The sequence below is a fragment of the Guillardia theta genome (genome assembly GCF_000315625.1).
Source record: "Guillardia theta CCMP2712 unplaced genomic scaffold GUITHscaffold_104, whole genome shotgun sequence".
Taxonomy (NCBI): domain Eukaryota; class Cryptophyceae; order Pyrenomonadales; family Geminigeraceae; genus Guillardia; species Guillardia theta.
Genome location: NW_005434570.1, coordinates 171,390 through 192,425, shown reverse-complemented (window position 1 = coordinate 192,425; position 21,036 = coordinate 171,390). Strand labels below are relative to the sequence as shown.

The 21,036-nt window shown below is 52.5% G+C and overlaps 8 protein-coding genes across 8 annotated transcripts in view; 4 read left to right on the top strand and 4 right to left on the bottom strand.

Moving 5' to 3' along the window:
• Positions 1-435: 435 nt before the first annotated feature.
• On the top strand, positions 436-996 carry GUITHDRAFT_117076 (hypothetical protein; the record flags this gene model as incomplete). Its single annotated transcript, XM_005823702.1, has 3 exons — positions 436-572; positions 693-730; positions 779-996. 3 exons carry the CDS (start codon positions 436-438, stop codon positions 994-996), a joined length of 393 nt encoding a protein of 130 aa, XP_005823759.1.
• Positions 997-1,105: 109 nt separating this feature from the next.
• GUITHDRAFT_97505 (hypothetical protein) lies at positions 1,106-3,779 on the bottom strand. Its single transcript, XM_005823701.1, has 7 exons — positions 2,557-3,779; positions 2,286-2,427; positions 2,020-2,180; positions 1,774-1,806; positions 1,609-1,728; positions 1,312-1,450; positions 1,106-1,181 (listed from the first exon to the last, which is right to left on the bottom strand). The coding sequence occupies exons 1-7, from the start codon at positions 3,772-3,774 to the stop codon at positions 1,165-1,167; spliced, it is 1,830 nt and encodes a 609-aa protein (XP_005823758.1). The 5' UTR covers positions 3,775-3,779; the 3' UTR covers positions 1,106-1,164.
• Positions 3,780-4,831: 1,052 nt separating this feature from the next.
• Positions 4,832-6,137, top strand: GUITHDRAFT_175417 (hypothetical protein; the record flags this gene model as incomplete). The annotated part of the gene is made up of 13 exons (XM_005823719.1): positions 4,832-4,849; positions 4,914-4,952; positions 4,999-5,059; positions 5,128-5,180; positions 5,225-5,281; positions 5,329-5,406; positions 5,466-5,509; positions 5,564-5,600; positions 5,652-5,705; positions 5,776-5,812; positions 5,862-5,927; positions 5,980-6,028; positions 6,077-6,137. 13 exons carry the CDS (start codon positions 4,832-4,834, stop codon positions 6,135-6,137), a joined length of 654 nt encoding a protein of 217 aa, XP_005823776.1.
• A 211-nt stretch (positions 6,138-6,348) lies between these two features.
• Positions 6,349-6,879, bottom strand: GUITHDRAFT_117073 (hypothetical protein; the record flags this gene model as incomplete). Its single annotated transcript, XM_005823700.1, has 1 exon — positions 6,349-6,879. One exon carries the CDS (start codon positions 6,877-6,879, stop codon positions 6,349-6,351), a length of 531 nt encoding a protein of 176 aa, XP_005823757.1.
• A 1,030-nt stretch (positions 6,880-7,909) lies between these two features.
• GUITHDRAFT_165658 (hypothetical protein) lies at positions 7,910-8,959 on the bottom strand (the record flags this gene model as incomplete). The annotated part of the gene is made up of 2 exons (XM_005823699.1): positions 7,910-8,087; positions 8,287-8,959. The coding sequence occupies 2 exons, from the start codon at positions 8,957-8,959 to the stop codon at positions 8,011-8,013; spliced, it is 750 nt and encodes a 249-aa protein (XP_005823756.1). The 3' UTR covers positions 7,910-8,010.
• A 3,365-nt stretch (positions 8,960-12,324) lies between these two features.
• GUITHDRAFT_117071 (hypothetical protein) lies at positions 12,325-12,903 on the bottom strand (the record flags this gene model as incomplete). Its single annotated transcript, XM_005823698.1, has 1 exon — positions 12,325-12,903. The coding sequence occupies one exon, from the start codon at positions 12,901-12,903 to the stop codon at positions 12,325-12,327; it is 579 nt and encodes a 192-aa protein (XP_005823755.1).
• Positions 12,904-13,266: 363 nt separating this feature from the next.
• GUITHDRAFT_117070 (hypothetical protein) lies at positions 13,267-15,012 on the top strand (the record flags this gene model as incomplete). Its single annotated transcript, XM_005823697.1, has 4 exons — positions 13,267-13,546; positions 13,764-13,959; positions 14,023-14,415; positions 14,481-15,012. The coding sequence occupies 4 exons, from the start codon at positions 13,267-13,269 to the stop codon at positions 15,010-15,012; spliced, it is 1,401 nt and encodes a 466-aa protein (XP_005823754.1).
• Positions 15,013-18,139: 3,127 nt separating this feature from the next.
• The window catches only part of GUITHDRAFT_117068 (hypothetical protein), a gene marked incomplete at both ends in the record, with an annotated part of 6,719 nt that continues 3,822 nt past the window's right edge, over positions 18,140-21,036 (top strand). Inside the window, 4 exons of the mRNA XM_005823696.1 lie at positions 18,140-18,341; positions 18,503-18,698; positions 18,764-19,907; positions 19,963-20,817. Of these exons, the coding sequence (XP_005823753.1) occupies positions 18,140-18,341; positions 18,503-18,698; positions 18,764-19,907; positions 19,963-20,817 (2,397 nt within the window). The remainder of the gene's footprint in view (positions 18,342-18,502; positions 18,699-18,763; positions 19,908-19,962; positions 20,818-21,036) is intronic.

Genomic DNA, 21,036 nt, shown 5'->3' with positions numbered 1-21,036 from the left:
TTAAGCCAGTCTTGATTTTTGATAAATTAAGCCACGTCTTAATTTATTTCAAGGTCACCGGGCCGGGTCCGGCGGGCGGCGGCCCGGGCGGCGGCGGGCTACTAGGCTATAGTCGGTCCGGCAGTAGTGAAAAGTGAAGAGGCGGAGAGAGGGCCTGGCCCCCGCAGAGCACAGCACTGCGGCATACCGCAGCACAGCACAGCACAGCACAGCACAGCACAGCACAGCACAGCACAGCACAGCATACGGTCCACACCACACCACACCACAGCTGAGCGGATTCAGTTCTGCGCAAGTGGGGGACCGTAGGCTCCGACAAAGGAGTACTAAGACTGATAGGAAGGCCAACTTGGCAGGGCCTGAGCCATCAGGAGAGGGGGAAGCAGAAGGAGAGAGATGGGAGGGGTCAGGACTGACTGTCTTGCTCTGTTTGCCATGCCAGGTCTCGGAACTTCTCTCGCCGCCATGCCGATCCCTCTTGTGATCCCCGGCCTCGTCATCGCCGGTGCTGCCATCTCGCCTGTTTGCGCTGGAGCTCTGGCTGGAGTTGTTCCAAACCCACTGGCAGACTGGTGAGGGAAGGGAGGCAGGGAGGAAGAGGGAGAGGCGGGAGAAGGGGCGTGGGGGCAGAGGAGGGAAGAGGACTGAGGAGGAGAAGTGTTATGATGATAAACCCTGCTTGCTCATGCCAGGGTGAACGAGAAACTTCACTTCAAGCCGCAGGATGGAGGTCAGACTCAACCCAGAGGCTCAGTGATGTTGCTGAAAGCATGCGCAGTGCGGGAGGACAAGGACGACAAGGACGCGATCTCGACGAGCTCCACACGACGATCAGCGCGACACGAGCCAAGGGAGACGCACCATGATGCCGGAGCAAGAGACAAGAAGATGGCCGCAGCAGCAGCAGCGTCTCACAAGGTGGGAAGACTCCCCAGCCATGAGCGGCCCCACACTTTGCCCAACGTGAGTTCAGGCTACACTCAGTCGCTCCTGTGAGGGGCCTGAGGCAAGCGAGGCAGCAGAGGGAAGGGAGGGGAAGGGGGAGGGGAGAGAGGAGGATCGGGACAGGTGTTTGAATTGAACGAGACAACAATCAATTCATACTCCTTTCAAGTGTAATTGTATTGAGAAACAAACCTGCTGATCGAACATGCAAGAATGCGATTATCCACGAGCGTTTCCTGCACTTGCGATTAGATCTTGCTGGCTTACCCTCGCTCCTCTCCTGTTCCTCTCCTCTTGCTGGCACCTCCATCCTCTCCACCTCTTCCTCGTCCTCTACTAACTTCATTCCTCTCCATCTGCCTTCACCTGGCCAGCGAGGGAAGGGGATGACGTCTCGAATGTTCTCCATGCCAGTGCAGAAAAGGATCAGGCGCTCGAAGCCGAGACCGAAGCCGGAGTGAACGCACGTGCCAAACTTTCTCAGGTCCGTGTACCACTCGTAGACCTGCCGGCGAAGTGGAGGAGGAGGTGGAGGGAAGGGGGACAAAGAGCAGAGGGGAAAGGAGGGAGAGAATGTTAGAGATCGAAACATTTCATTGTCATGACATGAGCTTGACATGACGAGCGCACTTGTGACAACAAGAACATCGCGCGCTTGCTTACCTTGGGGTCAAGATTGAGCTCCTCAAGGCGGCTGACGAGGACTTCATACCTCTCCTCACGCTGAGAGCCCCCGATGAGCTCCCCGACACCTGGCACAAGAACGTCCATGGAGGCAACAGTCTGCTAGGACATGAGCATGAGACAGTCAGGTCAACGCGCCCTCACCTTCCCGTCCTCGTTAGCCCTCATGTAGAATGCCTGTAGAAGATTTCAGCGATGAAGGAGGACGAGAGGAGGAAGACGATGAGATAGATGAGGGAAAGGTTGAAACGGATCGGATGACAGGCCGAGAACTAGAGAGGAAGAGGAAGGGAAAGGAAGAGGAAGGGAGAGGAAGGGAGAGGAAGGGAGGAGGATGAGGATGAGATGTTGGTGAATGAGGTTGAAAGGATGAGGCGATCCAAGATTCACCTTGATCGCCTTGGGATAGTTGTAACAGCAAACTGGCTTCTTGAAGACTTTCTCCGAGATGTATCTCTCATGCTCCGATCCCATGTCCATTCCCCACTCGATCTCATTGTTCTCAAACTTGTGTCCATTTGCTACAGCTTTCTTCAAGATCTCGATCGCCTCTGTCACAAATCAGTGTTAAAACCTCCTCCTCCTCCTCCTCCTCCTCCTCCTCCTCCTCCTCCTCCTCCTCCTCCTCCTCCTCAAATCATCTCCGCCTTCCTCACCTGTATAGCTACATCTTCCAAAAGGCTGCGAGGCTACTGCGCGAACTCTGTCGATGCATCCCTTGTCGTACATCTTGGAGAGAAGGACGAGGTCATCCATGCACTCCTCGAGCACACGAACGCAGCAGTAGCGAACGTAGTCCTGCACGAGACATCAGAGGATACCAAGATGAAAGAAGTCATGTCAGATCATGTCAGATCATTTCAGATCATGTCAGAGACAGGCGCGAAAGGACAGGGGGGAAGAGAGTCAATGGAGACATTTTCTCACCTCGGCGCACTGCATAACGTCGAAGAGGTCGGCGAAGGCGATCTCGGGCTCGATCATCCAGAACTCAGCAAGGTGGCGAGAGGTGTGGCTGTTCTCAGCTCGGAACGTGGGCCCGAAGGTGTAGACTGACGTCATCGCACAGGCGTAGATCTCCGCCTGCAGCTGACCAGATACCGTCATGTTGACTGGCTGCCCAAAGAAGTCCGTGGAGTAGTCGATGCCTCCGGTTGCGGTACGAGGGAGTCCACCCACGTTCTTCGCCGCTGCTTCTGCTTCCTCCACCGCCTTCTTAGCTGCCATGAGCTCGTCAAGCGCCGGCTTCAAGTCCTGCTTCGCCTTCTCCTTGTCCTCGTCCGACCCCTCCTTGCTCGCCTTCTTGATATCCGCGACCTTGCTGCCAGCAGCAGACGCGGCTGCCTTGAGGCTGGCAATGTACTCCTCAGTAGGAGGAGGCTTCTTGCCCGCCTCCTCCGCTGCTGCGAGCATCGTCGTGATCTGAAACATCTCTCCCGCTCCTTCGCAGTCGCTGGCTGTGATGATCGGGGTGTGCACGTACTGGAACCCGCTCTCCTGGAAAAACCTGTGGGTGGCGAAGGCGAGGCAGTTGCGCACGCGTTGGATGGCAGCGATGGTGTTGGTCCTCACGCGGAGATGGATCTTCTCGCGCAGAAACTCGAGGCTAAGCTTGCTCTTGGCGATAGGATAGGCGGCCGCCTCGCAAGTTCCCACATGGAGCATCTTGGAAACATGGAGCTCGGTCTTCTGCTTCGATTCAGCGGGAGCAGCCTTCAGCTCTCCTTCCACCACCACACAGACGCCCGTCTGCTTGATCCTGTCTGGGTTCTCAATCTCAGCCTTGACAAGCACTTGCAAACTGGTCGGGCAGGAGCCGTCGTTGATCTCAAGGAAGGTGAAGGCGCCTTTCTCAGCTGTTCTTCCTGTCTTCACCCATCCTCCCACAACAATCGTCTCTCCGATCAGAGACACCCCCTCGTCCCCTGACAGAACATCCCGTATCGCCGCTCGCATGTACAGACTCTTGGAGTAAGGGTTGGCAATGCTGCCCGGGGACTTCTTGGCGCTCTTCAACTGCTCGAGCTCCTTCTGTCTGGCCGACATCTTCTCCTCTGTCTCCTTCTTCTCGCTCTCGCTCAGGCTTGCATCCTGCAGCTTCTTTCTGAGCTCCTCCACCTCGAACGCTGCGACAGTCGCTGCCATTTTCCACGTGGACGGGGGAATGTAGAAAGCCTGAGGGGGTCCCCCAAATTTAGGGGGTAGGGTACACCGCAGCATGATTTGAAGGGTGGGTTGGTTCCTCCAATAACAGGTAGGGTACTTGAAATACCGCTTTTGTACCGGTCATTTTCAATGTAATTCAACCGGGTGACCTAAATGAATTTCTTCCACATTTAGCGGGTAGGGTGATCATATTCAGGGGTGACCAGACAGGTTGTCGGAAACATATAAAAGGACCCACATTCTGACTCAAAGGTGACATGAGGGTGGGGTACCTCACCCCACCCTTGATAGAAGTGTTCTCTAGCAGGTAGGGTAGCAATCTCAAACAGACAATGTGTGGCAGGCGCTGGAGTGGGAGGAGGAGGACGAGGAGGACGAGGAGGACGAGGAGGAGAAGGTGGTAGTGGTATCTGGAGCGCATGCAGCTGGACGAGGACGTGACTTAGAATAAACGGCAGCCTAGCGCGGAGACAGAGTACAAAAACGAGGAGGAGCTTCTCTGAGGACGAGGAGGGGAAGAAAGGCGAGAGCAGGAGCAGCGGGATCAGGAAAGGAAGGAGTTTGAGAAGCAGAAGAGAAGCTAGATTTGGAGAAAAATGAGCGATGTGAATGATCAGCAGATGAACTAGAAAGGGAAGGCGGTAGAAAAAATTAAGGCTGGTGGCACGATGAGCACGGAGCAACTACTGTTATGCTTACCAGTGCTGTCTTGTAACGATAAGCGGCCTATTGCATCGAACACCACGGCAAACATGAATATGATGATGATATCCCAACTTGACCTGACTTTTCACGTTGCAATCGAGATGAATCGAGTGTATCGATGAACATAGATGCCAAGTCCGACATGTGCACATTTTCAACGGCATAGCTTTGACAACTCACACTTGTGAAGCATCACATCTCATTTGCATTATCTCACATTCGACGATCCACATGATCTAGAAACAGGAAAGCAAAATGTGGCTGACGATTATTTGTGATCAGGGAGGGGGGAGAGTTCAATCAAACGCCTTGAATCTGCTGTTATCACACAATGGCAGCGGCTGGACAGGTTGGTTTGCCAACGATCCTCTCGTATCTATCTCGTGTGTTCGCTTATTGCTTCTTGTCATCAGATCAGCGCAAACCCACCAAGAACAGATTATGCGTTCAAAGTAGTTCATTGGCCATTTCAATCTCCTGGTTGTAAGGTCTGCGTAGGTTTTGGTTGTCGGTGATCCTAGAGTTGGGAAGACTTCAATCATCAACCGATATGTGCATGGTAACTTCCCTTCCTCCCGTCCTGGGTACACACTGACGTGATGCTCCGTCCGTCTTTGCTGTTTGCAGGCTCCTTTGACATACACTACAAGCTCACTCTAGGCGTAGACTTTGCTCTCAAGGTGCTGGAGACCTTCTTTATCACGTTCCAAATGTTTCCGGACAGGTGATTCATCGTCCGTCCAGCATTATTCGGCTGCAACTCCGAGACATAGCAGGACAGGCAAGAAGTTGTATGTTTGCATTCCAAGGCCTCACATGTGCGTGAAGGAGAAAGCTGGGACTATGACGAGGGTGTACTACAGAGACGCAAACGCAGCAGTTGTAGTCTTTGATGTCACAAGAAATGTGAGTTGAGCACTTCTTCAGCCTGAGTTCGACAAGATGACACAAAGTTCGTTTCAAAGATCACATTGCAGTCCGTGAAGATATGGAAACAAGACATCGATAGGTTCTTTCCGTGTGTAAGAGAGTTCTTTGCTGAGAATGCCTACTTTAATGTCAGTAAGCTAAGCCTTCCTGACGGTCGTCGAATCCCTGCGGTAGGAGAAGCTCAAGAGGCAAGAGGCAAGTCGCTGACAAACTCTCAACAGGTTCTATTAGCGAACAAATGCGATCTAGACGCAGACCCTGCTGTTACCGAGCAGGTTGCATCGACCCTTCTGAAGCATGCGGAGCTCCCTGCTCTGATACTCCTGTGACGCTGCTGCCCTCCAGGTTCTACAAGATCTTGTGACGGAAGACCAATTTATTGGTGAAGCGAAAAGGCAGCTCTTTGAAATCATTATGACTGTCGGATGTAGGCTGGTTTCTTACATCGGCTAAGGACGACAAGAACGTTGCAGAAGCATTCAACTTCCTTATAGATCGTAATCATCGTCATGATACTGCATGTTGACACTGATTGAACGTGTTTGCCAGGGGCGATCTCAGATTACGAAGCTACCAGAAGATTTCAGCAGGACAACAGGTACCTACATGTCTCGGTAGGGCAAGAAATCCTAACAATCTTTGGAAGGCCGCAAGGAACAATCTCATTGTCTCAGAATGAGCGGAGGGGAGGCAACTGCAGTTGTTAAAACTCACACCATCACATGACAACTGATTGTGGGTGTGCGACTGACTACCACAAGTTTCAAGAATTCATGACTGTACAAATAAATGAGTGCATGACCAGGATTTTCAACGCAGGTCAGCACTCACATGAAGCTGCAAATCTATAAGCTACACAAAAAGTTAGGAGCTGGACGTTTCTCCATCCGCCTCCTCTTAACCATATCACATTTCAACCTATGATGACGAGCGACTCAACTTTAACCGGGGCATCTTCGTTTTGGGGTCCACACTCTTCTTTCTTGGAACGATGTACGTTTCGCTCTTGTCACACTCTTCGATCTCTGTGTCAAACGCTATCGGAGATCCTTGAGGAGAAACATCCACGGAAGTCTCCATAGACTCTTGCTGTCGCGCGCCTTTCTCACTGCTGGAACCAGATCCACTCGAGCTCAAGTCATGAACATCGTCAAACAGCGATTCCACATATTCTTCGGTCTCGCTCATGATGGAGGCAGAGCTCAGGGTGCGCGTCACGTTCATGTCCGGGATGAAGAAGTCCGCCTTCAGTCGCGGAGGCTCCCGCGACAGCGCTCGTTGCTTGCATTGCCCGCAGGCGTAACGGCTGTACTCGTGCCAAGTGTACCGGACACACTGACAGCACGAGAACTGCAGGCCGTACCAAGCTCTCTCATACGAGCACACGTCCGGATCCTTCGATCGAGGTTGTACCAGCCTCCCGCAGCCACTCTCACAGAAGTAGGGCATCCTCTACAAGTGCCCAAGAAGATCCCACCTGTTAAAATATTGAATTTCAGTGAGTGGAATCTCTGCCCATCCAAATTTTGTTATCATCTATGCACGTGAGCCAAAAGTTTCTCCTAATATTTAGTGCAACCAAGAAAAGGATTCAACAACTCTTTCCTTCACAATCACTCGCTTTCAGAGAGCTCTGTTGAACTTGTGTGCATCTCTGCGCTCACAATGGTTCTAGCTTTCAGACACGAGCTCGTCAAGATTGCCTGCTCGTGTCCTGTCGCCCTATACAAACTTTCCTAGCGCTACTTGCCTTCTGCACTACTGCATTCCTCCTTTCCCCCACAAGACAAGGGTACCCTTTGTTCCAAGGTATTTACTATAAATACTATTAATTTATGGTAATTCAAGAACAAATCTATAGTTTATTGATACTTTTGTGACCTTTTCTCATAGCCTATGTTACAAATTTATACAACGACCCTGAAGACTACAAATGATAATATATTTTTTCTGCTAACTTCCGTGGGTTGAAAGATGTAGAGGGGGTAGGGTGTTGTGAAAGACGAGGTATTGAGTAGAGGGGTCTGAAAGCGACGGGGTATCAGGAGCTACATTTTTACCTATGGATCTACTTAAAGATTCTATCCTGTTGGAGGTGTAAGCCATGCATTTGTCCGGGGACTAGCAGGGAAAAGTGTGAGTAGAAATATTTTATCGAGGGGATGTAGCAATGAATATCGGGAGGGGTGCTTTCGTATAGATGAGGGGTGGGGGGTACAGCACGTAGAGGCGTAGTTCTTTAATCTGAAAACACTCCTTTTCATTAATGTGCAAAAACAAATTTCATGAAGAAGTCTATTTTGGGGCCTCCAGTCAAAACTCTGAGGCAGACTTGATCTCAACAAATCTCAGTGCGTCGCCGCACTGCGGCAAGCCGCGCCGGGGGCCCGCCGTGACCTTATTGCACGGTCCTTCCCGTCGGACGGTGGCGTGGGTACGGAGTACGGTCGGTGAGTCAGGGCCCGGCACGAACTTTGGCAGGCTTCGTAAATCCGAGCCTCAGGATACTACTAAAACAAAACCATTTCAAGTTTGATACACAAAGACAGAACTTGAACATGAAAGTAGCTCGAGTCGTCTTCAAACCGTTGAACCGTTGAACAGTGCCGCGAGGCTATCACCGTATCTAACTGAGCATGAGCTCATCTTCCAGCCCCCTGCAGAAATGCTTCAGAGCCCTGATCGGACCTCTTGCAATCACTCTCAGAGACACCGTGACAACTCACCATGGGATGAACAGCTTCTGCTGCTCGTCGAAGACGTAACAGAAGGGATTGCTGGGCTTTGCACACTCGTCTTGATAGCTGCAGACCCACACCTCGTACTCGCCTCGAGTCATCAGCTTCCCGAGTCCACCCGACTTGAAGGTCTGGTTCTTTGCCAATTGTCCGTAGATGATATCTTTCCATGTGTGATTCATATGGCAGTTGACGTAGACTGGGTGAAGAAACCAGTTTGGCCCCAAGGGGGTTGAAGCAGGATTGTCAATCACAGAACCGTAGTATATTTCCGCGACTTGCAGGGCTGTGAGGGCTTGATCGTAAATACGGAAGTCGTCCATGCCGCCATCAGTCTTTCCGTCTACTTCCCAATGAGAACGCGCAATATACCATCCCCTTTCATCCATGGGAATGGAAGTCAGACCGCTAGCATGACACGCATCGCACACCAGCTCGTTATCGATCCATACCGACCATGTGTTTGCCGACGCGCTTCCGTTCTTGTTGATGGAGAAAACAAAGTGATGCCAACTCGAGATCACGTGATCAGAAAAAGGCAACGGAAAATAACCTTTGCCGTCGTACACATCCAGTTGAAGCCATCTCGGCCACGTTGACGTGCCTGGAGCGGCGAACAACCAGTTGTATAGGTTTGAGCCTCCACCGTGGTAAAAGTAGTTGCTATTCCCACCAAAGTCAAAGTAGCGAGCCCAACTTCCACTCGCTCCCGTCATGTAGCCCCAGAAGCTGACGGCGATGCCGCTCTTCTGCTGGATTGTACCAAGATCCAAACGGTTGTCCACTGTCATGTACTGCTGGGTCCCGCTTGCGCTGAAGTGCGCACAGCCATCCCCCTGTTTACAGTTTGTGCCAGAATCATATGTAGCTCCGTAGTTTGTTGCGTTGTAGCCGTTGCCGCTGCTGTCTTTCCCCAAATCATTGGGGTCATCGAACTTGTACCAGACGATGGGTTTGAGGTCTGCGCTCTTGTTCTTGTCCACCGGTAGTGGTTGGTCTGGTCGGATCCACACCAGTTGGTGTTGTGGTTGGGAGGAAGGGACCGACAGTGGTTTGTTGCGACAGCGATGCGGTGGTGTCGGCAGCTGTGGAAGAGGATGCTGGTGGGGTTGTGGTTGGGATGAAGGAGGTTGCGATGGAGGTGCTGTCTGGGCTGTAGTCGCATAGAGTCTCGTTGAGGCAAGGCTCGAGATTCGGGTCCTTGCTAACAAAGCTTGGCCAAGACGGATGATAGCACGGCAGATTGTTGCCTTGAAGCAGTAAAAAAGAAAGTGAAGACAAACCAGCAAAAGCTTGGGAGGAAATGCAAGCAAAACGGTTGTAGTTGAGATATAGATACTGCAAGCTGGAGAGCCCGTCGAAGGTCCCTGCAGGCAGACTCTGCAGGTTGTTGTAGGAAAGAAAAAGCACCTGCAAGCTGGAGAGCCCGTCGAAGGTCCCTGCTGGCAGACTCTGCAGTTTGTTGTAGTCAAGATATAGATACTGCAAGCTGGAGAGCCCGTCGAAGGTCCCTGCAGGCAGACTCTGCAGTTTGTTGTAGTCAAGATATAGATACCGCAAGCTGGAGAGCCCTTGGAAGGTCCCTGCTGGCAGACTCTGCAGTTTGTTGTAGTCAAGATATAGCGTCTGCAAGCTGGAGAGCCCTTGGAAGGTCCCTGCAGGCAGACTCTGCAAGTTGTTGTAGGAAAGATATAGCGTCTGCAAGCTGGAGAGCCCGTCGAAGGTCCCTGCTGGCAGACTCTGCAGGTTGTTGCTGGAAAGATATAGATACTGCAAGCTGGAGAGCCCGTCGAAGGTCCCTGAAGGCAGACTCTGCAGGTTGTTGTTGTAAAGATATAGCCGCTGCAAGCTGGAGAACCCGTCGAAGGTCCCTGCAGAAAGGTTCTGAAGGTTGTTGTTGTGAAGATATAGATACTGCAAGCTGGAGAGCCCGTCGAAGGTCCCTGCAGAAAGGTTCTGCAGTTCGTTGTTGTAAAGATATAGATACTGCAAGCTGGAGAGCCCGTCGAAGGTCCCTGCAGGCAGACTCTGCAGTTTGTTGTAGTCAAGATATAGATACTGCAAGCTGGAGAGCCCTTGGAAGGTCCCTGCTGGCAGACTCTGCAGTTTGTTGTAGTCAAGATATAGATACTGCAAGCTGGAGAGCCCTTGGAAGGTCCCTGCAGGCAGACTCTGCAGTTCGTTGTTGTTGTCAAGATATAGATACTGCAAGCTGGAGAGCCCTTGGAAGGTCCCTGCAGGCAGACTCTGCAGGTTGTTGTAGGAAAGATATAGCCGCTTCAAGCTGGAGAGCCCTTGGAAGGTCCCTGCTGGCAGACTCTGCAGGTTGTTGTAGTCAAGATATAGATACTGCAAGCTGGAGAGCCCTTGGAAGGTCCCTGAAGGCAGACTCTGAAGGTTGTTGTAGGAAAGAAATAGAAACTGCAAGCTGGAGAGCCCTTGGAAGGTCCCTGCAGAAAGGTTCTGCAGGTTGTTGTAGTCAAGATATAGATACTGCAAGCTGGAGAGCCCTTGGAAAGTCCCTGAAGGCAGACTCTGAAGGTTGTTGTAGTAAAGATATAGCCCCTGCAAGCTGGAGAGCCCTTGGAAGGTCCCTGCAGAAAGGTTCTGCAGGTTGTTGCCGGCAAGATATAGAAACTGCAAGCTGGAGAGCCCTTGGAAGGTCCCTGCAGGCAGACTCTGCAGGTTGTTGCCGGCAAGATATAGCCGCTGCAAGCTGGAGAGCCCTTGGAAGGTCCCTGCTGGCAGACTCTGCAGTTTGTTGCTGGAAAGATATAGCGTCTGCAAGCTGGAGAGCCCTTGGAAGGTCCCTGCAGGCAGACTCTGCAGGTTGTTGTTGTAAAGATATAGATACTGCAAGCTGGACAGCCCGTCGAAGGTCCCGTTCGTTATGTTCCGTATACCCCGGGAGTTCAGATAAAATCTTTTGGAACCATAAAAATCAGTTCCACAATCTCCGCCACAGGTCCCCTGCCTCGACAACAACCCCTCATCCGAGATAAGAAACGTGCAGCTCCCGCAGCTCTCGCTGCTTGCCGCCTCAGCCTGCTGGTACATGCCATCCAAGACTACAAGCCAAAGCACACACGCACACAACAGCCTCCTCATGCTCACTCCCTCACTCCGCATATGCATGTAAATCCACCCCAACTGACTGACTAGCAGGTAGGAGAGGCTTGACTGATATAATTACTTAAGTGGAAGGCACAAACAACAGCGAACGAGAAAGAGAAAAGCACTGATCGACAAGCCCGCCTCTCCGAGATACCCCAAGGAGCAGGAGGCAGCGAGCACCTCTACGACACAACGAACATCATCCGATCCAGTAGGTCATCCTTCCGTTCCCATTGTGCGCAGCTATCCATGGCTGCATGCCAGTAGCTAATATGCGAGGGTCACAAACATGCAGTCATAGTGGTACCCTTGTCTTCAATGTTATCAGATATAGCATCAACAATACACAGCCATGTAGCGGCGCAGAGACGAAGAGGAGGGCTTATATTCTAGCATACAATCTATCTCTCATGTGCTCCTCAATCCTTGTTTCAGTTGTGTGCATTAAACTTGGTCTTGAGCAAAAACTGTCTTGTTGCAGCTAAGGTCGACATGATTTCCGATAAGCCTTCTTGGAGCAGCATACTTTCCTGAGAGAGCGGGTGCTTGACCAAGGTGCCCCTGGGTGATGCTCAGCTGGACATGAACGAGTGGAGTGTTGTTGTACACTGGCGCAACCTTCGGGAACGAGGGAGAGCACCTTCAAACAAGGAAACAGAGAACAAATGGGAAAATTGAAAAAAAACAAGACAAAAAGCAAAAACATCTAATTTTCAATATTCGCTGTTCTCGCAAATAGCCAGGCATGCTTCCCAACACTCTATCTATCAAATTGATCACCTCGCTAGCAGTCATTTCTAACATAGATCATCTTGCTTTTTTTATGAGGCTGCATGGAGCAGCACAAGGAGGCTGAGAAGGATTGACTGAGAAAAACTTTGAGTTTTAGTCATACAACGGGAAGGATGATGTGCGTTTTGACCAGATCGTCTTACTTGGCACGAGATCTTTTTGAAGATTCTCATGAATCGTCTTGTATCTCAGTGTTTGTATGATTGAAATAGCTTTGCTTTGCTTTGCTTTGCTTTGCTTGGATTCCTTTTCAGTGCAAAGTTAGGCACGCAACCTTCGCCTGCCTCCTTTCCTTGCCTTTCTTCCATCCGTATGTCTTCAGCGCCCCGCAGTCTTCGACAGGACTTATCCGGAACACCGGCATCCTCTCTCGTGGAATGAGAAAGATGATCTCCACCCTCCACACAAGACCTGCAGAAATCCCGAGGGCCATTAGATTATCCAAGAAGAACGAAAGCTTCAGACTGGGCTTCCTGGCCACGGTTGCCTGCACAAACACTGCCCTTTTCGCATCCTTGTCAACAATCACAGCATCATATCCTCCTTGAAGCTCGCTGATCGGTCTGAAGCATACTGCAGTGCTGGGGAGAGAAGGCTTGAGTTGCAGCGGATCAAAGAACACAACGCTACAAGGTTCCCAAGGCTGAGCCTTAATTGGTCTGCTATGTAATCTGCGGTAAGTCAATCTCAAGCCCCGTTGCACCTCCTTGAAAGACATCAACTCGAATAGGGTTCCCTTCACTGCCGCACTGTATGCGCCATACGTGGAGAAAATCCTCTTGAGCTCCTCCGCCTCAACCTGGAGCATAAGCCTCCAGGAAACATACATGCTTACTTGCAACCAGCTCAGTACACCGTCAATCTCATTAATTACATTAACCTCTCTAAAACCGTCTGCTGCCTAAAAAGTCAATGTAACTCACTTCTCCTGTCAACTCTGTGTTTGACTCGGAGGGGGGTGGGGTGAGGGTGAAGGGGTGGTGTCGGTGTCTGTGAGAAACGGGTATGTCTGGTATTAGTGTCTCAATATTGGCAACTGAGGGGGTCATGCAGGTACGAGGGAGTAGAGGGGGTGACAGAAGCTTGACACTGACAAGGGGTGGGTAGCTTCCTCCCATCAAGTAGATATGCAGGCGATGCCGATGCGGCAGTGCCGGCTAGAGGGAGGGCGAGGGGCATGTGGCAACGGCCGATGCTCGGAGACGAAGTGATGTTGTCGATGGTTGAGCGACCTCGCTGCTCCTCTCTCTGCGGCTACACGTCGCTGAGCATGCTCCCCTGCGGCCAGGCTGGCAGCCTCTTGCTGGTTTTCTTGCTGGGTTGGTCCACGTGCATTCAGGGACAGCGACTGTACCGCTTGACCGAAGACCATGTCGAGACAGACGCGCTGCTCAACCTTCCTGCAGATGCGCTGAGGTATCAACCCAACAGAACAAGCGCTGGATGCGGTCTGAGGCTGGAGTCTAACGTGGGTAAGCTTGCCTTTGCCAGAACGAGCCATCATGTATCTAGAGAGCAAGTCCCGCATGGAGCCTGCATGTGTGAGCAACGCGCTCAGAGCATTGAATGCCTCATCGCCTGTGCTATATCTTGCTGCTTTGAAGTGAGAAGGCCGATGATGACTCAGTAGACACCCGTACCATCCACAGAGAAAGTTTGAGAATGCCCTTGAGCTGAAGCCTACAACAGGTGTGGAGAAGGGGTTCGTTGTGTCGGGCTGGCACGAGGGAGACTTCGTTGTTGAGCTGGCCTTCTGCGATTACAGCATTCTACAGCCACACGCTTATCAGGCGATCCTGGGCATTGTCCTGGTCCAAGACAACACCGACATCTCATCTGTCAAGCCTGGGCTGTTCATGAAGACGCACAGTGATCTTGATTACACGTGAGTCCTCTTCGGACATGGTGCGTTGTGTGTGTCATGTGACAAGAAGCTGTTCATGCGCAGGTGGGTTGAGCTCAACAACGGGACGTTGGTGAAGGGGAGCTCTCTGTCGCCGCGACTGCAGTCAGGCATGCTGCGCGTGCAGAGGAGGAGAAACATTCTCCGTGGGTTCTTGTGGCACCCTGGGGACTTGAAGTGGGCAGAGCTGACATACAACAGTCAAGGGGTGAAGGATTTCTACTTTCCTGGTCGAGTCAAAGTCGGAGTGAAGGTGCTGAGGAACTACGTCAGTGCCTACTCCGTCTCGCTCAGTGGGTTGTACATACTGGCAGACGGCGACGGCGATGGGTTGGGAGACGAGACTGAGCTGCTGGTCGGATCCGACGAGTCTCAAGTCGATACGGACCAGGACGCTGAGACTGACTGGAATGACCTACAACCCAAGGTCAAGAACGAGTTGCTCCCCCGGACATATCACAGATGTTGTGCTGCGATCCGTTGATGATATCCCTGCACTGCAGCAGCGACAAGGCGTCCACCATTGCCGCCATTGACAACCCTACAAACTCCTTCATCACGCTGAGTGGAGGTCTGAGCGAGAAGATCGTTTGGAGGAACTCGTCCATCATCACTGCGTCTTGGCTTCCTCCTTCACGTCCCTGGTCGCTTGAGACGATCTCTCCTCTAGAGAGCACGGTGATTGTCATCTCCGACCCTCCTCCCGTCATCGTCGCTCCTGCTCTGTTGCGGGGCTTCATCGTTGAGTCGGCAGGGGAGAAGCTTCAGGTGAGCTTGACATCAGCTGCTGTAGACAGCTGCTCCGACGTCGAGCAGGTCTCTTGGAGGTTCGACCCTCCAGCCAACATCTCTGTGGACCACAAGGAAGATGCCGGGGAGGTAGTCTTGTCCTTCCCGTCCTCAGCATGCGGATCGTTCCCGATCGCCGTCGATGTCAACTCTAGCTTTCAGCACAGGTCGTTCTTGATGCCCTTGACCTTGTTCCGTCGATCTTCGTCGCTCCTCACCAACGGAGCCTTGGAAGCAAGAGCATAGGGCGGCGACGGCTACATGCAGGCTTGTGCGGGTTGGAATGTCTATCAATCATCGGAATGCTGCGGATGATGAGCGAGCGGTATCACGGGAGTATTTCTTTCTTTTCAGTCCACCAAGGGGTAGGCTCATCAAGGCTTTGTTTCTCGCACAGTCGTTAACATGATGCTTGCCTGGCTCAATGTGTTGTGACTCATTGGTTGACTTGAGCTTTTGCTTGTTCGAAATTGAGGCTCTGTTGGACATCAACGTGGTACGTGGTTACAAGTTTTGGCATTGTGTTACAAGTTTTTTCTTTCTCCTCATTAGACTCTCATGCTTGGCCTCTAGATCGAAGACAACGCGATCAATCCACTCATTGTCAATCACACCCAGCACGATCATCAAATCATAGAGAGCAAACACTCGCACACAAGGAGAGGTTTGGCCCTCTCCTCCGTCTATCGCCTTATCTAGCTGAGGATGAGCTCATCCTCCAGCCCCCTGTAGAAATGCTTCAGTGCCATGACCTCTTGCAATAAACCGTGACAACTCACCATGGCATGAAGAGCTTCTGCTGCTCGTCGAAGACGTAACAGAAGGGATTGCTGGGCTTTGCACACTCGTCTTGATAGCTGCAGACCCACACCTCGACCTCGTTCAGCCTCATCAGCTTCCCGAGTCCACCGGACTTGAAGGTCTGGTTCTTTGCCAACAGTCCGGGGATGATATCGTCCCATGTGTGATTCATTTGGCAGTTGACGTAGACCGGGCGGAGAAACCAGTTTGACTTGGAGGGGGTTGAAGCAGGATCGTGTGTCACAGAATCGTAGTATATTTCTGCGACTTGCAGGGCTGTGAGGGCTTGATCGTAAATACGGAAGTCGTCCATGCCGCCATCAGTCTTTCCGTCTACTTCCCAATGAGAACGCGCAATATACCATCCCCTTTCATCCATGGGAATGGAAGTCAGACCGCTAGCATGACACGCATCGCACACCAGCTCGTTATCGATCCATACCGACCATGTGTTTGCCGACGCGCTTCCGTTCTTGTTGATGGAGAAAACAAAGTGATGCCAATTCGAGATCACGTGATCAGAAAAACGCAACGGAAAATAACCCTTCCCGTCGTACACATCCAGTTGAAGCCAGCTCGGGTACGTTGCCGTGCTTGGAGCGGCAAACAACCAGTTGTATAGGTTCGTGCCTCCACCGTGGTAGGAGTAGTTGCTATTCCTCCCACCAAAGTCAAAGTATCGCGCCCAACTTCCACTCGATCCCGTCATGTAGCCCCAGAAGCTGACGGCGATGCCGCTTTTCTGCTGGATTGCACCAAGATCCAAACGGTTATCGACTGTCATGTACTGCTGGGTCCCGCTTGCGCTGAAGTGCGCACAGCCATCCCCCTGTTTACAGTTAGTGCCAGCATCATATGTAGCTCCGTAGTTTGTTGCGTTGTAGCCGTTGCCGCTGCTGTCTTTCCCCAGATCATTGGGGTCATCGAATTTGTACCAGACGATGGGTTTGAGGTCTGCGCTCTTGTTCGCGTCCGCCGGCAATGGTTGGTCTGGATCCACACCAGTTGGTGTTGTAGTAGGAGGGAGGAAGGGACCAAGAGTGGTCTGTTGCGACAGCGATGCGGTGGTGTCGGCAGCTGTGGAAGAGGATGCTGGTGGGGTTGTGGTCGGGTCAAAGGAGGTCGCGATGGAGGTGCTGACTCGGCTGTTGTTGCAAAGAGTCTCGTTGAGGCAAGGCTTGAGGTTCGAGTCCTTGCTGGCAAAGCTTGGCCAAGACGGATGATAGCACGGCAGATTGTTGCCTGTCAGGCCTAGAGAAGAAAGCGAAGACAAACCAGCAAAAGCCTGGGAGGAAATGCAAGCAATGACGTTGTCGTCAAGATATAGCCAATACAAGCTCGAGAGGCCTTGAAAGGTCCCTGCAGCAAGACTCTGCAGGTTGTTGTATTCAAGAGATAGCATCTGCAAGCTCGAGAGTCCGTCGAAGGTCCCTGCAGGAAGACTCTGCAGGTTGTTGTAGTAGAGAAATAGATACTGCAAGCTGGAGAGCCCTTGGAAGATTCCTGCAGGCAGACTCTCCAGCTTGTTGTCGGACAGATATAGCCAATGCAAGCTCGAGAGGCCTTGAAAGGTCCCTGCAGCAAGACTCTGCAGGTAGTTGTATTCAAGAGATAGCATCTGCAAGCTCGAGAGTCCGTCGAAGGTCCCTGCAGAAAGACTCTCCAGGTAGTTGTCGTAGAGATATAGATACTGTAAGCTCGAGAGCCCGTCGAAAGTCCCGTTCGTTATGTTCCGAATACCCAGCGAGCCCAGATACAATGTTTTTTGACCGTTTACATCCGTTCCACAGTCTCCGCCACAGGTCCCCTGTCTCGACAACAACCCCTCATCCGAGACAAGAAACGTGCAGCTCCCGCAGCTCACGCTGCTTGCCGCCTCAGCCTGTTGGTACATGCCATCCAAGATTACAACCCAAAGCACACACGCACACAACCTTCTTCTCATGCTCCCTCCCTCACTCCACTTCAATGGCACCATGACGTGGTTTATATCCACTTGCTTGGGTCTTGCGCAACTGACTGACTAGGTAGAGCAGAGGCTTGACTGATATCATTACTTGAGTGGAACGCTCAAACCGCAGCAAACGGGAAGCACAAACATTATATCAACAAGCCCGCCTCTACGAGATGCAGCAAGATGCAAGAGGCAGCGATCGCCTCTACTACACCATCTGTCTGCTACCTCCGACTCAAATATTACTCACTTCTCCTGTCAAGTTTGTGATTGACTCGGAGGGGGGTGGGGTGAAGTAGGGAGGGGTATTTAGAGGCATTCGAGGAGAGCGGGGTACGGGTACTGGCTCTGACATTAGTATCTCAATACGGTCAACTACGGGGGTCATGGATGTGATATACGAGGAGGTAGGGGGAGGGGGTTGAAAGAAGCTTGACACTGACAAGGGGTGGGTAGCTTCCTCCCATCTAGTAGGTATGCAGGCGATGCCGATGCGGCAGTGCTGGCCAGAGGGAGGGCGGGGGCATGTGGCAACGGCCGCTGCTCGGAGACGAAGCGATCTTGTCGATGGTTGAGCGACCTCGCTGCTCCTCTCTCCGCGGCTACACATCTCTCAGCATGTTCCCCTGCGGCCAGGCTGGCAGCCTCGTGCTGGTTTTCTTGCTGGGTTGGTCCACGTGCATTCAGGGACAGCGACTGTACCGCTTGACCGAAGAACATGTCGAGACAGACGCGCTGCTCAACCTTCCTGCCGATGCGTTGAGGTATCAACCCAACAGAACCAGCGCTGGATGCGGTCTGAGGCTGGAGTCTAACGCGGGTAAGCTTGCCTTTGCGAGAACGAGCCATCATGTATCTAGAGAGCGACTCCCGCATGGAGTCTGCATGCAAAGCGCTCAGATCATTGAATGCCGCATCGCTTGTGCTATATCTTGCTGCTTTGAAGTGAGAAGGCCGATGATGACTACAAGCCTACAACAGGTGTGGAGAAGGGGTTCGTTGTGTCGGGTTGGCACGAGGGAGACTTCATGGTCGAGCTCGCTTTCTGCGATTACAGCATTCTACAGCCACATGCTTATCAGGCAATCCTGGGCATTGTCCTGGTCCAAGACAATACCGACATCTCATCTGTCAAGTCTGGGCTGTTCATGAAGACGCACAGCGATCTTGATTACACGTAAGTCCTCTCTGCGGACATGATGCGTTGTGTGTGTGATGTGACAAGATGCTGTTCATGCGCAGGTGGGTTGAGCTCAACAACGGGACGTTGGTGAAGGGGAGCTCTCTGTCGCCGCGACTGCAGTCAGGCATGCTGCGGGTGCAGAGGAGGAGGAACGTTCTCCGTGGGTTCTTGTGGCACCCTGGGGACTTGAAGTGGTCAGAGCTGACGTACAACAGTCAAGGGGTGAAGGATTTCTACTTTCCTGGTCGAGTCAAAGTCGGAGTGAAGGTGCTGAGGAACTACGTCAGCGCCTACTCCGTCTCGCTCAGTGGGTTGTACATACTGGCAGACGGCGACGGCGATGGGTTGGGAGACGAGACTGAGCTGCTGGTCGGATCCGACGAGTCCCAAGTCGATACAGACCAGGATGCTGTGACTGACTGGAATGATCTACAACCCAAGGTGAAGAACAAGTATGCTCCCCCGGACACATCACAGATGTTGTGCTGCGACCCCTTGATGATATCCCTTCACTGCAGCAGCGACAAGACGTCCACCATTGCCACGGTGGACAACCCTACAAACTCCTTCATCACGCTGAGTGGAGGTCTGAGCGAGAAGATCGTTTGGAGGAACTTGTCGATCATCACTGCGTCTTGGCTTCCTCCTTCACGTCCCTGGTCACTGGAGACGATCTCGCCTCTAGAGAGCACGGTGATTGTCATCTCCGACCCTCCTCCCGTCATCGTCGCTCCTGCTCTCTTGCGGGGCTTCATCGTTGAGTCGGCAGAGGAGAAGCTTCAGCTGAGCTTGACGTCAGCAGCTGTAGACAGCTGCTCCGACGTGGAGCAGGTCTGTTGGAGGTTCGACCCTCCAGCCAACATCTCTGTGGATCACAAGGAGGATGACGAGGAGGTAGTCTTGTCCTTCCCGTCCTCAGCATGCGGATCGTTTCCTATCGCCGTCAATGTCAACTCAACCTTGCAGCACAGGTCGTTCTTGATGCCCTTGACCTTGTTCCGTCGATCTTCGTCGCTCCTCACCAACGGTGCTTTGGAAGCCAGAGCCGATGGCGGGGACGGCTACATGCAGTCTCCTCCTGGTTGGAAGTTCTGGCAGTGGGAGGGAGTGTATGCTATCGAGCACACGAGACGAGCAGCGTTCACTGGCAATTCTTCCTTCATGATCGATGGGAAGGCGGCTGGGAAGGCAGGAATCTTTCAGGTGACTTTCTTCTATCTCGCTGGGTTGGTTGCGCTCTCGTGCTGACCGTTGTCAGGTCGTGGAGCTGGCGGGAGGAGGCGTCTACGAGCTGACCTGTATGGTGGCATCTCAGAACCTTAAGGGGAACGACTGGGGGGCTACGGCAGAGCTGCTGGTGGTGCAGCAGGATGGGAAATTGTACTCTCGGAGCAAATTTATGCCGCAAAACTCAGGGTGGAGGAAAGTTTCCTTGCTGTTTGACGTGCCTTCGGCTCAGACTTTGACCGTCTACCTGCGCTCCTTCGGGACGGGGATCGTGCTGTATGACGACGTGCGGCTAGAGCTGCTGAGCTGCTACCCCAACATCTCATCCGAGCAGTTCGTTGTAGAGGAGGAGTTGAAGGATGTGAATATGGTCTTCTACACCGACGTCCAGTCTCTTGTTCTCTGCGGGTTCTGCAACCAGTCAAGTACCGCGCTGCTGGGTAGCAGCGCCGCATTTGACAGCTCGGAGATCTGCCGAGTCTGCAATGAGCTGGGCTGGCAGCAGGGAAAGAACACATCCGACGTCAAGGTCGAGCCCAGGACCCTCTGTAACTTCGAGCAAGGACGGCCGCTGCCCTTCTATTCCTCCTCAAGCTGGAGCTTCGTTACTGACAGGGCGATCGAAGGCAACCAGAGCGCTAGGGTCCTTGCTGGGAGGTACATCGCGTCCAACACCGAGCTCGGGAGCGACTGGAGCCAGTACGGGTACCTGACCTTCTCTGTAAGGAACCCCTCCTCCTCTCCCCAGCCTGTCTATGTAGAGATCAGGGACATCTATAGCAAGGACTACTGGAGCAGGGTGAACTGGTACACCTCAGCACCTGCTGGATCAGGACGGATCATCATGCCCCTTGTCATCTTCGTGGGAGAGAAGAGCGTTCATCAGGTCCTTGCATATTTTCCTTCACCTCCTCCTCCCCCTTCTCCTCCTCTAACCTCCCCACCCACCCCTATCAAGTTCCTCCTCGTAGCTCCTCCTTCTCCACCTCCTCTTCCTCCTCCTCCACCACCACTTCCTCCTCATCCTCCTCTTCCTCCACCACCACCTCCTCCACCACCACCACCACCACCACCACCACCACCACCACCTCCTCCTCCTCCTCCT